General features: G+C 31.8%; 3 protein-coding genes and 2 long non-coding RNA genes across 5 annotated transcripts; all 5 read left to right on the top strand.

Annotated features, from left to right (window-relative positions):
• Nucleotides 1-661: 661 nt before the first annotated feature.
• LOC117619531 lies at nt 662-6,623 on the top strand. The gene is made up of 3 exons (XM_034349515.1): nt 662-900; nt 5,854-5,910; nt 6,518-6,623. The coding sequence occupies exons 1-3, from the start codon at nt 707-709 to the stop codon at nt 6,621-6,623; spliced, it is 357 nt and encodes a 118-aa protein (XP_034205406.1). The 5' UTR covers nt 662-706.
• Nucleotides 6,624-6,983: 360 nt separating this feature from the next.
• On the top strand, nt 6,984-10,192 carry LOC117612770. The gene is made up of 2 exons (XR_004583557.1): nt 6,984-7,148; nt 9,288-10,192. It is a non-coding gene; the product is annotated as an uncharacterized LOC117612770 (long non-coding RNA).
• Nucleotides 10,193-12,257: 2,065 nt separating this feature from the next.
• LOC117619542 (replication protein A 70 kDa DNA-binding subunit D-like) lies at nt 12,258-14,872 on the top strand. The gene is made up of 9 exons (XM_034349526.1): nt 12,258-12,429; nt 12,848-13,121; nt 13,232-13,331; nt 13,421-13,545; nt 13,632-13,713; nt 13,815-13,947; nt 14,108-14,265; nt 14,363-14,816; nt 14,867-14,872. The coding sequence occupies exons 1-9, from the start codon at nt 12,286-12,288 to the stop codon at nt 14,870-14,872; spliced, it is 1,476 nt and encodes a 491-aa protein (XP_034205417.1). The 5' UTR covers nt 12,258-12,285.
• A 33-nt stretch (nt 14,873-14,905) lies between these two features.
• LOC117612761 lies at nt 14,906-16,070 on the top strand. Its single transcript, XR_004583554.1, has 2 exons — nt 14,906-15,112; nt 15,823-16,070. It is a non-coding gene; the product is annotated as an uncharacterized LOC117612761 (long non-coding RNA).
• Nucleotides 16,071-16,268: 198 nt separating this feature from the next.
• On the top strand, nt 16,269-17,286 carry LOC117615441 (NDR1/HIN1-like protein 6). The gene has a single exon (XM_034344520.1). The coding sequence runs from the start codon at nt 16,290-16,292 to the stop codon at nt 17,151-17,153; it is 864 nt and encodes a 287-aa protein (XP_034200411.1). The 5' UTR covers nt 16,269-16,289; the 3' UTR covers nt 17,154-17,286.
• The last annotated feature ends 384 nt before the right edge of the window (nt 17,287-17,670 follow it).

Genomic DNA, 17,670 nt, shown 5'->3' on the forward strand with positions numbered 1-17,670 from the left:
AGAATGACCTAAATTAACTAAAGTGTCAGCAGTGAAGTTAGCTTTCCGGAAGATATGCTGGAAGGAAATCGCTTCGCAGTAAGAACTTAACAGCCTTATATCTTGTACTATGAGATGAATACTCCAAGGAATTGAAACTTTGTTGTTAATACAGTCAATAATGAGTTTGGAATCTCCTTCAGCTAAAACTTTGCGCCAACCATTGTGGATTGCATGGGCGAGACCATCACGAAGCGCCAAACATTCCGTAACATTTATCGAAATATGACCCGAATTCTTAGCTCCCGCGAGCCAAACATTACCATTCCAGTCCCGAATAACGAAACCAATGGCAGCTAGGTTACCACACATCGAGCCATCAAAGTTCAATTTAATCCAATCGAGGGGTGGTGGTTTCCATTTAATGGCAAGCTCACCTTTGGACTTCTGAGAATGATTGAAATTCTATTCTATTCTATATTTATATACTAAAACCCAATGCAACTAAACACTGTAGCTAAGCACAGTGTAATGACGGAAATGCCCCTCATTTTTCTGCTGTTTTGGTTTTTTTTCCCTGCTGCACAGTAAATTGACGAAACTGCCCTTGACTAAACAGCTTCTTTTGTTCCCGTTTTTGCCCCTCCTCCTTCGTTCAGAAGGTTTCGTCCGCAGAGAGAGAACCCTGGCTTCAGTTCGTTTCCAACCAGCTGGTTGGGGGGCAGCCATGGAAGAACAGTGTTCGTTGCTGGACATGCGTTGGAGGCCGTCGATTTTTGTTTGGGAGGTGAGCTGCAAATCCAGCCGCGCTTTCAATCTTGGTGTCACAGATTTGGGATCGGGAGATTTCTTCTTTTCTACACCCTTCGACTCAGGCTTCCATCTTTCTTGCTTGCGAATATTTGCATCGTTTGTCTTCAGGTATGCATCTCATCAACTTTTTAACAGATCTTTTGGTCTTTATTTCATGAATTTGATTGTTGGCTGGGAGATTTTTCGTGCTTTGTAGAGTTGTGTTGATTTTTTTGGTTATTTTGATTTCAGGTTCTTGGGTAATCTCTAATGGTTTATTTAGTTATTTTTTAGGAATTTCGGTTCATTTATTTGATTCCTTTGATTCTAGGTGTTTGGATAAAATATTGGAAAGCAAAGACTGAGCATGTTTTTTTTTTTTTTTTGTTTTTGTTTTTGGTATTGAAAAAATTCCCTTTTTTTATCTGCTATTGGTGATGAAATTGATGAAATTGATGATAAAATACAAGCAAAAATGAAGTGAAGCTTAATTAGGTTTTGACAAAATAGAAATTAGGGATGATTGGGTTCATTTATTTGGTTACTTTGATTTTCAGGTTTTTGGATAAAAACATTGGAAAGCAAAGACTAAACATGTTTTATTTTTATCGAAAAAATTCCCTTTTTTTATCTGCTGTTGGTAATAAAATTGATGATAAAATACAAGCAAAAAAAAAAAAGAAAAAAGTGAAGCTTAATCAGGTTTTGGCAAAATAGAAATTAGGAATGATTAACTAGCAACCATGCTGATAAAGTGCTATTTTCTCTTTTTAGATTGGCTCTCCAACATATGGTGTTTAGGGAAACAATATGGTTTACATTGTCAGTTTGGTATGCTTGGTAGATAAGTTCTGAAAATTGTCTGGCCTCATTGAGCAGGCATGATGTAAAGTTCTTGCTTGAATGCGTATGAGTTAGTGGAGGGAGAGAAGGGTAAGAAAATGAGAACTAAGGCTATGAAATGGAAGAAATTAGCAGAGAAGGCCATCAGTCCTGATGGTTCTTCATACACAAACTTAGACAATTTAGTGAATCAAGTTCTATAAAGAAAAGGCCAGGTGCTGTCCTGATGGTTATTAGGTTTGTTGTCGTTCTTAATAACCTACAAAATATAGAGCCTAGAGGCTATTGAGCCTTGCTATCATCTCTAATTTCTTGCTTTGTTGTAAGCTACTTATGATATGAAACTTATTAAACAAAAAATTATGGTGCCATGGTTCCCTTTTTTTATCTGCTGTTGGTAATAAAATTGATGATAAAATACAAGCAAAAAAAAAAAAAAAGTGAAGCTTAATCAGGTTTTGGCAAAATAGAAATTAGGAATGATTAACTAGCAACCATGCTGATAAAGTGCTATTTTCTCATTTTAGATTGGCTGTCCAGCATATGGTGTTTAGGAAAACAAAAATATGGTTTGCTTTGTCAGTTTGGTATGCTTGGTAGATAAGTTCTGAAAATTGTCTGGCCTCATTGAGCAGGCATGGTGTAAAGTTCTTGCTTGAATGCGTATGAGTTAGTGAAGGGAGAGAAGGGTAAGAAAATGAGAACTAAGGCTATGAATGGAAGAAATTAGCAGAGAAGGCCATCAGTCCTGATGGTTCTTCATACACAAAGTTAAACAATTTAATGAATCAAGTTCTATAAAGAAAAGGCCAGGTGCTGTCCTGATGGTTATTAGGTTTGTTGTCGTTCTTAATAACCTACAAAATGTAGAGCCTAGAGGCTATTGGGCCTTGCTATCATCTCTAATTTCTTGCTTTGCTGTAAGCTACTTATGATATGAAACTTATTAAACAAAAAATTATGGTGCCATGGTTTTTCTTCATGAATATGCTAATATTTACTACACAATAATTCAATTCAAAAACCAAAACAAAACAAAACTGATACCTCAAGGCTGATCCCTGTACTTTGGAATTTTGTTCTGGTCACATCCCAAGGAGGGAGTGGTGAGATATGCACTTGGATTGCATGTAGATTTTTCTTCCCATGCTGTCAACAGAGTCAAAACCTCTACAGATGAGTAGAAAGAATGTAAGCCACCTGTACAGCAGAGCTAGCAAGACCTAGATCCCCTTCCACCACCCAGTACCATATATATAAACACCTGCCCAAACTCTTTTGAACAATGAGCAACTAAAGGTTGCCCATATTTTGATGTTTTTATAACTGCTTGATCTATTAAAATATGCCCAATATTTTCACATAACAAGTAGCACATAAAACATGTTATTAGAAATGAACAAAGCATCCCTGTGTTACGATCTGGGGAAAAATAGAATGCCAACAACAACTAGATGTGTTTGTGTAATAGAATAAACAACAAATAGATAGGTTCGGCTTCAGTTGCTCATTCCATTGTACCTACCAACGAATAATAGAACTTTGTTTGTTGCCTTTCTCTTGCTGTGAAGATTGAAATTCATTCGGAAAACAGAAGTATAATGTTATTTCAAATGATTTAAGATTTGAATTCCTGCTTTGATTGTCAAACTGTTTATTTAATGCTTATTTGAAATTTTTAGAATTAATTTTGGGTTTGTGATGATTAAGGTTAGGGAAATGAGCAATTAGGAAATTGATAATCATTGTTGTAGAATCACATGGAGTTAGATGTATATCATGTGGTTAGAGAGCTTTTGCCTTATAAAATAGGGCCAAATCTTCTCTCTGAAGTTGGTTGTTGCAGCTAAAACTATTTTTAAATTGAAGAGTGGCAATTTTGCATCGTTCTTCACAGTTTCAGCTTTTTCTTTATTTATTATAGTATTGATTGTTTCGAACAATACAGTATATGTGTTTATATGAGTGAGAAAGAGAAAAAGAAAGACAAGGGTGATAGCACTATACCTTCCATTCCCAAGTATTTCTTTTGTATGAAGAATTGGTTGGGTGTGTGGTTTGTAACTCTTGGTAGGTGACATTATTTATGTCCTCCTCTGCACAATACCAATATTTCATCAGTTCTCACTTAAATTTTTTGTTTTGGTCTTCATTGGTGCTTATTGTTCTGTTGTGGATGAAAAATAAATGAAAGGAAAAAATAGAAAATAGTTTCTCTCAAACTTTTCCATTCAAACTAAAGGAAGTTGGTTAAATGGAGGAAATTAGAGGAAACAAGTATTGCCCAACATTTCAGTTCATCTCCTAAATAATACAGAATTAAGAAAAGCAATTGGGTTAGGAAATTTCTGTGAATCTGAGACTCAATTGAGTGGTGGGGTTCATTCAAATAGAAAATTTCTATGAATATGAGATTCCTTTTGGTGGGGTTCACTTGATTTTCTGGTTTTACAATTGCAAGATTCTGATAGGAGCTTCAAGACTAAATTATGACAATACGATATTGACATTTATTGCACACATATGCACTAGCTTTGTGCATGCTTTCTTTTCACCCAATTTTATTATTTTCTTTTTCTTGAAAAATTCTTCAGCCTCAGCACATGTGTCTCTAAACTTTATCTGTTCAATCTCATTTAGTAGCATGAAAGGGCACATGACGAATAGTTTGATAACAGCTTACTGTGTTCACAATTTTCACTAGGAACTGAGTTTGAGTTTTGATTCACATCAAAATAATAACATAGATCGGTTTGTGCATTTGGTATTTGTTTTTGTGTGATATTTTTCTCTTAGGACGCGTCAAATGTTTTGAGTGTTTTTTTTATCTGCTTTTGATTGCTGTATTCTAAATATGGAGAAAAAAAAAATTAATGATAAAACAGGAGGAAAAAAGAAGTGAAAATTAATCATGTTTCGACAAAATAGAAATTGGGTGTTTTATTCTTTTTGAGCTTAACTTTTCTCATAGATTGCTTACGCTTAAGGGCATTCCCCCACATGTTATTGTTTTAATGCTTTTGTCCTCTGTTAGGTCATTTGGGTTGGTGTCATTTTACATTTAAGTATCTTTGAAACCATTCCAAGGGCCTCCTCTCCTTTGAGTTGTAGTTTCATTTAAGTTGCCAAAACAGTATAAAGTAGGTATAAATTAGATATAAATTAGGTCAAAATGCTTCTGTAGACAACTGTTTTGTATATGTGGAATTTTGATCTTTGTGGAAATATGAATGGTATGTTAGAAAGTGAATTCATATAAACCACATAGTTGCAATTTTGACTCCTTAGGTATACTTTTGTGCAAAGTCTTCTGTTAGAAGATTGATTGAAAAGCCATTTCTTTCCTTTTTCAGTCTCTCTTCTATTACTTGAAAAGCCAAAGCACCTACAAACGCATGAATTATAACTCATAAGAGCAATACTTTTTTTGTATAAATCTTTTTAAAGGATGAGACATAGAAGCATTTTTGAAAATGATGGTCTAGAATGGATATTTTGCATACCAAAGTTTGAGAAGTCTGTTACTGGGAATGCATAATTATATCCGAAAGCTTCCCGTGATGAACTTTAAGATCTTTGAAAATTATGCATAATTGGATAAGTGGTTGTTGGTTCACAGATTTTTCGTCCTTTGTAGAGTTGGGTTCATTTATTTGGTTATTTTGATTTTAGGTTCTTGGGTAATCTCTAATGCTTTATTTAGTTATTTTTTACGAATTTGGGTTCATTTATTTTGTTATTTTGATTTCAGGTTTTTGGATAAAACATTGGAAAGCAAAGATTAAGCATGCTTTTTTTTTTTAATTGAAAAAATTCCCTATTTTTTATCTGCTGTTGGCTGTTGCATTCTAAATATGTAGAAAAGAATTCATGATAAAACACGATTTGATCCTGAGTGAGAGGGTGGTTTTGTGATTTTGATTGTCTAGAGTGACTTTTGATTGAGATGTTTGATTGAGTTGTCAAAACAAAAGAAATGTAAATCTAGATCAACACTTACAGAAAATTAAAGTTATATATTGAAGTTTTCGGTCTTTAGAATTAGAGAGGTTGAGCAAACAGAAATCATGCTACAATGTACCTGGAATTAATATTTGTGCTGCCTCCTTCAAGAAATATAAGCAGGATTTCATATAGTGATGTAAATTTTATCATCTTTTTCTCATCCTGTGATAACCTAGATTTGTCTAAAAATGTGATTCGATCAAAATAAAATTATATTATTGGTTTATTTCACAGCTTGAATACACCAAAAAGCAAGGGACTGAAGATTTGCATTTTGCTGCCATTTTCAAGGTATAAAACTACTCTAATTCATTGTTTTTTTAAATTGAGCATTATTAATAACATTAGTCAATTGATTTTATTTATTTTGTAAGATTTTATATTTGCTTTTCATCGATTATGCTTGCATACAAGTTATTTACAAAGAATCTTTATTTTGTTGATTGATACAAGTTGGATATACTTTTTTGCTAAATTTTCCTCCTCTTTTTAATATTTTCCCTTTGATGTTGTCATTGAATATTTTATCCAAATCATTAATCTGATGAACTTGGTTGATTATAAATTTTGAGTTCAATGTCTCAATTGTACATATAGATTTAACAAGACTTTATATATATATATATATATATATATATATATACTGTTTAATCATTATGAACAGAAATTGATTGTCTGATAAAATAATAGATATCTAGAATTGTTATATATTATATATATTTTTTCTATAGCTATGTCATTTTGATCGAATAAAAATTAGTATCGTTTCTTTATAATTATAATGCAGTTATATAAAACAATTTTGTCCTATATACTTTGTTTATAATAAGTATGCATGTATGTAGATACACACACATATCCGATCCAAATATAATTCAATCATTTGTTTATTTGACAGCTTGGATACACCAAAAAGCAAGGGACTAAGCATTTGGATTCTGCTATCATATTCAAGGTATAAAAACTCTTCCAATTCATTGTTTTCTAACATTAACCAATATTAGTCATCTTAATCACTTGATTTTAATCATTTTGTAAGATTTTTGTTTTTGTTTTTTGTTTTCATTGATTGTGCTTGCATACAAGTTATTTACAAGTAATCTTTATTTTGTTCATTGATACAAGTGGAATATGTTTTGATGCTAAAATTTTCCCCTTTTTTAAATATTTTCCCTTTGATGTTCTCATTAAGCATTTTATTTAAATTATTAATCTGGTGAGTTTTGTTAATTATAAATTTTCAATTAAATGTCTCAACTACACAGATTGGTTAAACAAGGCTTTATATTTATATATATATATATATATATATATTGTTCAATCATTATGAAACGAAGTTGGTTGTTTGATAAAATAACAGAGATTTAATTGATGTATAAAATTAAACATTTTTGCTTTATGAATTTAATTATTTAGATTTGAACCTATTAACAAAAACTGTTCTTCTACTTATGTATTTTAGGTTCTTGCTATCATCCTGCTTTTGCATACGTGTTGGTACAAGTGCTTAACAAATTTTCTCATTACAGGTCAGTATTTTCAAACTTTTCAAAAAAACTGTGCATATCATTTATAATTAATTGATTAGCAAATATTATATGATTTCAAGATTTCCATTTATATAACTCTATTATCATATTTCTACATTTATTTTGCATTCTTAGACTTTAAATGTTATTAATAATGTGAAATATTACTTTATATATATATATATATATTTTTTTTTTCTAGATATCAACCTGTTTTTGGGAAATTGAAATCTTCGTTGATAATGTCGAAGAGAACTAGAAATACCACAAGAAAACAAATCATGCAAGAACCTCATAATCTCATCATTTCGAATGATATACAAGTCCCAAATAAAAATATTTTTCATATTAATGATGAATATCCAAGCGAGAAAATTCCCATCAACAGTGATCGAAACATTTCTCAAGCTGATAAAAAAAGACAATAATGTGTTGAAAGTACATCATCTATCAATGTGAATACAGTTGAAACAACACTAGATCAAATTCAATTTCATCGTTTTAATCAAATAAATAAAGGTCAAGCAATCTTTCAAAGAAATAGGCAAGGTGGGTGTTTCCCTTTGCTTCAAAATTTTCTTCAAAACTTGAACTACATTGTGCTATTACTAATAACCTACATTTATGTTTTCTATTCTCTCCATTCTATACCTCTATAGGAATAATCCAAGAATATGCTGATTTTGGAGAGAAGAACCATAAGTGCATTTATTGTGGTGCACTTTTTTGGTTACAAGAATCCATTAAACAAAGATCAAAAAACAATGAGCCTCTCTTTACTCTTTGTTGCCAACAAGGAAAAATTAAACTTCAAAGTCCAAAACCAACACCCTTTTTTTTAGAAAATTTGCTGGATCCTAAAAAAGGGAGAAAAAGTGTATTATTCAGAAAAAATATCAGGGTTTACAATTCTATGTTTGCATTTACTTCAATGGGAACCAAAATTGATAAATCAATTAATAATGGATCAAGCCCTTATGTTTTTAAAATCAGTGGTCAAGTTCATCATTTAATGGGTTCTTTATTACCTCTTGATGGTCAATGTCCTAAATTTGCCCAACTTTATATATATGATACCCATAATGAGGTTTTGAATCGACTTGATGCAGTTAATTGTAATCAAAAAAATGAAAAACTAGATCAAAACATTGTGGAAGGTTTAATCCAAATGTTTGATCAAACAAATGAATTGGTTAAACTTTTTCGAACAATTAGAGATAGATTTGAAAAAGGTTCTCTTCCTCCTCTAAAGATCACATTGTTAGGCAGGCAATCCAATGATAGCAAACAATATGAACAACCAACATGTGATGAAATTGGTGGTTTAATAGTAGGAGATATAGGCCTTTTTGATTCAAATAGAGATATTATAATAGAATTTAAAAGTGGAGAGTTAAAACGCGTAACAAAATTAAATCCAAAATACATGTCTTTACAATATCCTCTTCTTTTTCCTATTGGTGAAGATGGGTATACACCTGACTTAAAATGCCATTGTACAAACTATGAATCTAAACGAAAAAGAATTTCTATGAGAGCTTTTATAGCTTATCAAATACAAGAAAGAGTGTTTCAATTCGATACATTATTAAAAGGTGGAAGATTGTTCCAACAATTTTTAGTAGACGCTTATGCAACACTTGAAGAAGATCGATTAGATTATATTAGGAAAAATAAAAAAAAATTAAGAAGTGAGGTCTATAAAGGCATTTATGATGCAATTTCAAAGGGTGATAATGATGCTAATAACGTAGGTCAAAGAGTAATATTACCTAGCTCATATACTGGAAGTGCTAGATACATGCTTAACAATTATCAAGATGCTATGGCAATTTGTAGACAATATGGAAATCCTGATTTATTTATAACTTTCACCTGCAATGTTAAATGGCCTGAAATTGTAAGAGAGTTTAACGCAAAACCTGGATACAAACCAGAAGATCGGCCTGATATAGTTTCAAGATTATTTAAAATAAAACTTGATGATATGATTAATTATATCAAATGAGGAGAACCTTTTGGAGAAATCGAAGCAGGTATATTTTAAAAACACACCATTTATACTACTCTCCATTTTTATCATTTTATTAAATAATAAAACTAAGAATTTTTTTCCCTTTTTTTGCCCACTCAACACAGATGTTTGTACTGTCGAATTCCAAAAAAGAGGATTGCCACATGCTCACATGTTGATCTGGTTAAAACAAAATTATAAATGTTATTCAGCAGTTGATATAGATTCTATCATTTATGCTGAATTACCGGACAAAACTGTAAATTATGATCTTTATGATATTGTGGCTCAATTTATGATCCATGGTCCATGTGGACAAATAAATCCTCATTCTCCATGTATGCGAGAAGGAAAATGTTCTAAATCTTTTCCCAAACAATATAAAAGCGAAACAATTTTTGAAACAAATGGTTACCCTGTATACAAACGCCGTGACGATCCAACAAAATTTGTGATAAAAAATGGAATGCAAATTGATAATAGTTTTGTAGTACCTTACAATTCTAAATTACTACAGAGATATAATGCTCATATAAATGTTGAATCCTGTTGTCAATCAATGCTTATAAAATATCTTTTCAAATATATAAACAAAGGTTCAGATAGAGCTAGAGTAGTTTTCCAAGAGAACCAACAAGATGAAATACTTGCCTATCTAAATTGTAGATACATATCTCCATATGAAGCTGTTTGGAGGTTGTTTCAATATCCTATTCATTTTAGAAAACCCTCAGTTGAACGATTACCAATACATTTACCTTTAGAACAAAATATTATTTTCAATGGTGATCAATCGCTTCAATCAATTGTTAACCGAAAAAATGTTGAATCTACAATGTTAACAAGTTGGTTTGAAGCTAATAAAACTTTTCATGAAGCACGAACATTAACGTATGCAGAATTTCCTTCAAAATTTGTGTGGGATTCTCGCCCTAAAATGTGGAAACCTAGAAAAAAAAAAAGGATCCCTTGGTAGAATAGCTTATGTACATCCTGCATCTGGTGAATTATATTATTTAAGAATGCTTTTGAATTTGCAAAAAGGGGCTTTTCACTTTAATGACCTAAAAACTGTTAATGGTATTATAGAACCATCGTACCAAGCTGCATGTAAATCCCTAGGTTTGTTAGGAGATGATAAAGAATGGATTGAAGCCTTAGCAGATGCTGTCAACACAGCCACATGTCCTCAATTAAGGCAATTATTTGTCACAATCATTTTATTTTGTGATGTAGGAAATCCTCAAATCCTTTTTAATACTTATTGGCAAAATATGTCTGAAGACATTTTATACAAATTACGACAAACTTTCGAAATGCCAAATCTAATTGTATCAGAATCTGAATTAAAAAAATTCTCTTTTATTTGAATTAGAACAGCTTTTCAATGTATCTTCTAGCTCTTTAAAAGAGCATCACCTTCCTATGCCTGATGAATATAAAATGTTAGAACTTAGAAATAAATTGCTTAGAGAAGAATTAAATTATGATTATAATAATTTAGAAAAAGAACACGCCATTTTAGTTACACAACTTAACAAAGATCAAAAAGATGTATATGATTGTGTTGTAAAAACTGTTGAAGAAAAAATGCCAGGTCTTTTTTTCGTCCACGGTCATGGAGGAACAGGGAAAACTTTTTTGTGGCATACCATAATAAGTAAAATTCGATCCCAAGGAAATATTGTTTTAGCTGTTGCTTCATCAGGAATAGCATCATTATTATTACCAGGTGGTAGAACAGCTCACTCTAGATTTAAAATTCCCTTAATTATTAACAATTGCTCAACATGTCAAATAAAAAAAGGAACTCATCTTGCCAAATTAATTGAAAAAGCTGCTTTAATTGTTTGGGACGAAGCTCCTATGAATCACAAACATTGCTTTGAAGCATTAGATAAATCACTTTCAGATATTTTATCACATTTAAATCCTTTAGATAACAATGTTCCATTTGGTGGAAAACCTTTATTATTAGGTGGTGACTTCAGACAAATATTACCAGTTATTCCAGGAGGAACAAGAGAAGAAATAATAGATGCCTCTCTCAATAGTTCTTATTTATGGCCTTTTTTTAAAATATTCCATTTAAAAGAAAATATGAGACTCTCGAAAAATGGATTAAACATTGAAGAAAAACAAAAAATAAATGATTTTGCTACATGGATTTTGCGCATCGGTAATGGTCAAATTATTGATATAGATGATCCAAATGATAAAGATGCATCTTGGATCAAAATTCCTCAAGATTTGCTTATACATTCATACACACATCCTATTCATTCCATTTTTTTAGCAACATACCCAAATTTTGAAAGAAATTTCAACAATTTTACTTATTTAAGAGAACGAGCTATTATAACACCTCGAAACACAACTGTAACTGAAATAAATAACTATGCAATTGATTTGTTACTTGGACAAGAACGCATTTATTTAAGCTCAGATTCTTTATGCTCATCATCTGAAAATTCTGAAAATCTTACTATTCTATATCCTACAGAATTTTTAAACAAACTTGAATTCAATGGTTTACCTTCATACTATTTAGCTTTAAAAATAGGAATGCCCATCATGCTATTGAGAAACTTAAATCAATCCTCAGGTTTATGTAATGGAACACGATTAGTTATTACACAATTGTATGATAAAATTATCGAAGCAAAAATACTTGCTGGTAGTAATATTGGTCACAAAGTTTTCATACCTCGAATAAGCCTTACAGCAACTGAAAGCAAATGGCCTTTCATTTTTAAAAGGTGTCAATTCCCAATTAGACCATGTTATGCAATGACAATAAATAAAAGTCAAGGCCAATCATTAAAACAAGTTGGACTATATCTTTCTCAACCTGTATTCACTCATGGACAACTTTATGTTGCATTATCCAGGGTTACATCAAGACAAGGTCTTAAAATCTTAATAGAAAATAATCAAGAAGTACCAAATAATTACACTAAAAACATAGTGTATAAAGATGTTCTTCAAAATTTATAATGAAGTTCCAATTTTGATGTATCCATAATTAAATATTTGTATATTTTTCCTCATGCCTTTTAATAAATATATACATGCATTTTTATACTAACAAAAAATATATTTTATTTACAGGTTTAAAACACAATGAGTTTCACTTATATCCGTGATTTACAACCGTTCCAATTTAACAAGAAACTCAAAGTGCGTATTTGCAGAATGTGGCGACCAAAACTTATTGGATCTACTGATCAATTTGGAGGCCTTCAATGTATCTTGGTTGACCAAAAGGTAAGAAAATCTCTTTTCTATGTTATTTCAATTTAATTATAATAACACCACTTAAAGACACCCTTTGTTTAATATCTGTTTCTATTGAGCTCCCTTAATTTTTAGTAGATATTAGCGTGTCAGTGTGTGTTCTTCCTATTATTAATATTGCACCCATTTTCCTAGGAGGCCATAACCATATAAAGTAAATATAAATTTAGTCAAAATACTTCTATAAAGGATCTAAATAATTAACAATATTGCAGTAAACTATGTTAACTATAGGTTTTGTTAAATCTAAATGCATTATATATAGTATAAACTTTTTTATTTTTAATTTTTTTTAAAATGAATGTATTATCAAATATTTGTATTTCCTTGCTTTTAGATATAATTTCCCCTTATTAATTTTCCTCTTCCTCTTTTTTCAATTATGTAGACAGATGCAATACAAGCTAGCGTCAAAGAGATCGACTATGATTTTGTAGCTCCGAAAATAAAAGCTGGTTCCATTTATGAAATCACGCATTTCCACACTGGTCGCAACAAACCATCTCACAAAATTGTACCACACGTTGCACAATTGTTCTTTAATGCAAGAACAACTTTCAAAGAACTGCCAACCATTCAGCCACACATTCCACGACATCGATTTTATTTGGTTGATTATACTCAATTGTCCACTCGGATTGACAAAATTGACATCCTAACAGGTAATACTTTATATGTTATTAAAAACTATGCATATATATACAATAAGTATTTCTCCAAAAAAATTTCACATTTTAATACCCTCATAATATTTTCTTTATCATATTGCAAGATGTTTTTGGACACATTACTGCAATACAACCATTGGAACAAAAAATGGTGGGCAATGAAAGGCTTGAGGATAAATGTGAAGTCTGCATCGAAAATATCAGGTACAAATATTCAAAAAATATTTATAATTCAAATTCTAAACTATTATATCTCTTTCTAAATATTTTTTCCCCTACATCTAATTATTCAGGAAAGAAAATGTTAGAATAACCCTGTGGGGAAATACTGCAAAAACTTTTGATTCCCAAGCTTTACAACAATTGACATCACCAATATTCGCAGCTTTTACAAGCCTGAAAGTTAAACAATTTCAAGGTATCCAGTTTATTTTCACTTTCCCCACTTTTTTATACTTCATTTCAAATAAAAACAAATCTAATTCATTATTTATCAATATGTAGGGAAAATTGTTCTAAACAGTAGTGTCTCCACATTAATTTTTATCAATCCAGATATACAAGAATTGGCGGCCTACAAAACGATGTATGAATTGTTATCACTTTTATTCTAACATATATCTTTGTTTCCCCATTTACCTAAATTAACACCTCTTTTTTATTATATAAAAATGACAATACCCACAGCTTTAATGACTCCACACATGCCGTTAAAATGATGCCTTCTTCCACCGCTCAACTAATGACACCTCAACATTTAGAAGCTGCTAAAAAGCTATCTGTCCAAGAGTTAAACGTTCTTGATCCAGAGACACATAAGGTAAATACACTAACTTCTTTCTTTAATCACTTTATTATTCATGTTTTAACATGCAATTTCACAATTTATTTAAACTCATTTCCACTTTATTATTCTCTTATCACTATATATTTTATAATTTTTTTGCTATATTAATATATATTTTTTAAATATGTTTTAGGACACTCCCATTTTATGCAGAGCAGCTATTACGCGTTTTGACACCCGTAATGGTTGGTGGTATAAAGCATGTCCATCTTGCTTTAAACAACTTCGAACTGCTGCCCACCGTGATGAACTGTTGTGCCCAAAACACAATAATCAAATTCCTCTCCCTTGGTAATACAAATCTCAACAATTTGTTTCATTTTATTTTCCCATAATTTAAACACAATCATTATAAATTATTAAAACATTACATATATTTTACATACAGGTTCAAAGTGAGCTTGGTGCTTGAAGATTCAACTGATGAAACTAATGCTATCATAATTGGAAGACCAGCAGAACAACTGTTTAAAATTTCTTGCAATGAATTGGTTGTTCAAAGAGGTTTTACCGACCAACAACAATTACCAGATGTGATTCTGCAAACAAGAGGACAAGTTAAAATTTTCCAACTTCGATTTGGAAGCATGAGAAGTGATTTCAACAGAAATGATCTACTCATTCAAGCAATCTTCGATGACACAATGCCACTTATTGAACCAACACCGCAATCATCTGACAAAAGTTTGGCTGCACATGATACAGAAAACATTGGCGCCCAAATGGTTCCACCCATTACCCCACTTCTCTCAAAGCAAATTCCAAGTGCATCTTCCACAAGCTCAGCTGATGCTTCTATAACAGAAGTTACCCCAATTTCAAAAAAAAGATACAGAGACGCTGTCAAAAGAGCTCTATACCTTTCGTCCATCAAAAAAACCAAAAAGGTTAGAATTGATATAATAATTAATTCCTTTATATCAATATTTACACATATTCTAACATTTACCAATATATTTCTTTCTTTTCCATCTAGCATTTCTTTAAGTCATGTTCAAACCAAAACCGAATCTGAAAAAATGGTCACAACAAAAAGCATGGAGGAAATTATATCAGATTCTGATTTACCAATCATTGGCTTAAAGAAAAAATCAAGCATGGAGAATTTGCCAACCAGCACTTCTACCCCAAAAATAGAGTTTGTATTCTCTAATTCACTCATCTCATTTAAATACATTTTACATCCATAATATTCGATTATTCATACCTTCTATCATGTTCTGATTGATGCTTTGTTTTAATATATTATAAGATTCTCTCTACTTATTATATAGGTCAAAAAACCAACCACTATTGGATTAACAATAAATCAAATTTTTGCATGCTGAATGTTTGGAAATACTATTAAATTGTCATATTTACAGGTAAATTTTTTGGGAAAATGTCCATTTTTCAAAGTAGGTTCTGCCCTTTTTTAACAGAAATGTCAAACCCTTAAATAATTTTTGCTCTAAATAACAGCAAAAAAGTCATATATTCCTAATACATAAGAGAATTAAAAACCTAAACATTATATTTACACCCTTTTTTCCAATTTTTCTTCAAATTATTCAACCATAATTATTTTGCCTCTCTTCAACTTTTCCTTTAGATAAACACAAAATTTAAAATATGTTTACTTTGTATTACTTCAATTAGAAAACCATCTACAGCTTGCTCATTAGTTCTCTTAATTTTGTAACTTTGTATTTCCTAGATTGGAAAACTATTTATAACTTTCTTATTAAATTGATAAATTATATTATTCCTGTTTATACATAATTAAATGTTTATGATTATTGTCCTAAGTCAATTTTCCCCATTCATCAATATTAACATTTACTATTTTCTCACTTTTTTTTATAACAGGGTCAAGACCTCCATCAAAGAGAAAAAAAAATCATGAAGAAAGTGCAAAACAAAGCTCGCCCAATTAAATAGCATGCTGTACAAAACTATCCAAATTTTGCTATTTTGATGTCTACTTCCTACTATAAACATCTCAATGTATATAAAAACAAGTGTAGTGCTTTAACATAACAAGTAGCCTGTAAAATATGTTATTACATACTTTTTTCCAACTTACACTCCTTTATAATATTATAAATTAAATCCCATTATATATATAAACAGTCTAACTTTGTCTACACAATTTCAAAACCCGCAGCATCGCGCGGGCTTGCCTGCTAGTGTTAATTCAAACTTCAAAATCTCTATTTATATCTATGAGTTACTAAGAATGCTTTCTCAGTTACTCTATCTATCTGGACTACTATCAATATCATCCATGATCGCAGTTAGTTGTGAGTGAGAGCTATTTAAAATAACAGAGAGAGATGGGTGATCATCAGAGAGTTCATCCTGCTGGGGATGTGGAAGCACCACCCACCACCGTGTCTGTGCCTCCGGCAGTGCCACAGCCACAGGGACACCGGCACAGTTCATCAGTAACAACAACAACAACAACAGAGAAAGAAAAGTTTGATAAAGATCAGAAAGAGGAGATTGATCAGCAGGAGCATCACCCTTTACAAATACAAGCACGTAGTAGCCTTCCGGTTAATATCCATGCGAAGAAGCCACCAACAAATTTAAAGAGAAGCACAAGCACATGTTCACGTACTTGTTGGAGCAGGTGCATGTATTGCACAATAGGCATCCTTGTCTTTGTATTCATCATAATAGGAGCCACTGCTGGCCTTCTCTACCTTATCTTCCATCCAAAACTTCCAAATTACTCGGTTGATAGCTTGAAAATAAGCGATCTAAGGCTCAATTTGGACCTTACTCTATATGCTAAATTTGACGTGAAGATAACAGCCAATAACCCAAATAAAAAGATCGGAATTCACTACGAGCAAAGTGTCCAGTTGAGCGTGTGGTATACAAACATGAAGCTTTGCCAAGGGACACTACCAAAGTTTTACCAAGGTCACCAGAACAAAACACTACTCAACGTGGCCTTGACCGGCCAAACGCAGTACGGAAACACTTTGATGAATGCACTGCAACAGCAACAACAAACCGGACGCATCCCCTTGGATCTTAAGGTTGATGCACCCGTAGCAATCCAACTCGGGACATTAAAGCTCAGGAAGGTAAGGATCTTGGGGGAATGCTTGTTGGTGGTGGATAGCTTAACTGCTAATAACTTGATTAGCATTAAAGCTAATAATTGTAGATTTAGATTGAAGCTTTGATTGAATTAATCCGGCATCAAGTCTTTGTCTGTCTGTCTACAATTTTGGAGATGGGATGGGACCTGTTTTAATCCCCTTCCCTTCTCTTTATTGCATTTCTTTCTTTATTTCTTTTTCCTTTTTGTTTTTGAGATGGAAGGTTTGAATTTGATTGTTTTCCACATTGCTCGCCTTTTAATCTTGTAGTAAGATGAGAATCCTCGAATGCATGAAAATCACAATACCGTGTGGCTAAAGCAACATCTTATAAAAACTGTTTTACAAACCTACATTATTATAGGGTTTACATGACAGTGGCATGTCCATCAATAATTTGAGTTTTATAACTAGAAAGATCAGAGAACCCACCGTCTCCTAGATGTACCCAAATGACTGGAACATATGGGCGCCACAAACCACCAGGTGTTCTGATCAGTTCAAGTCTCAGCTGATCCAGCAGGTCCCGTTTGACAAAAATGCCACCCCCCAAATTCAAGCAGATCTTCAAACCCCTCAATGACCTATAGAGGAAATAAAT

This window comes from Prunus dulcis, chromosome 1 (genome assembly GCF_902201215.1).
Source record: "Prunus dulcis chromosome 1, ALMONDv2, whole genome shotgun sequence".
In the NCBI taxonomy this organism is placed as follows: domain Eukaryota; kingdom Viridiplantae; phylum Streptophyta; class Magnoliopsida; order Rosales; family Rosaceae; genus Prunus; species Prunus dulcis.

Excerpts from the sequence above, each read along its gene's own strand:
- LOC117615441 (XM_034344520.1), top strand. The coding sequence starts at position 16,290 with ATGGGTGATCATCAGAGAGTTCATCCTGCTGGGGATGTGGAAGCACCA.
- LOC117619531 (XM_034349515.1), top strand. The coding sequence starts at position 707 with ATGGAAGAACAGTGTTCGTTGCTGGACATGCGTTGGAGGCCGTCGATT. Across the intron at positions 901-5,853 it reads TTTGCATCGTTTGTCTTCAG|CTTGAATACACCAAAAAGCA; the intron begins GTATGCATCTCA and ends TTTATTTCACAG. Across the intron at positions 5,911-6,517 it reads ATTTTGCTGCCATTTTCAAG|CTTGGATACACCAAAAAGCA; the intron begins GTATAAAACTAC and ends TTTATTTGACAG.
- LOC117619542 (XM_034349526.1), top strand. The coding sequence starts at position 12,286 with ATGAGTTTCACTTATATCCGTGATTTACAACCGTTCCAATTTAACAAG. Across the intron at positions 12,430-12,847 it reads GTATCTTGGTTGACCAAAAG|ACAGATGCAATACAAGCTAG; the intron begins GTAAGAAAATCT and ends TCAATTATGTAG. Across the intron at positions 14,266-14,362 it reads AATCAAATTCCTCTCCCTTG|GTTCAAAGTGAGCTTGGTGC; the intron begins GTAATACAAATC and ends TTTTACATACAG.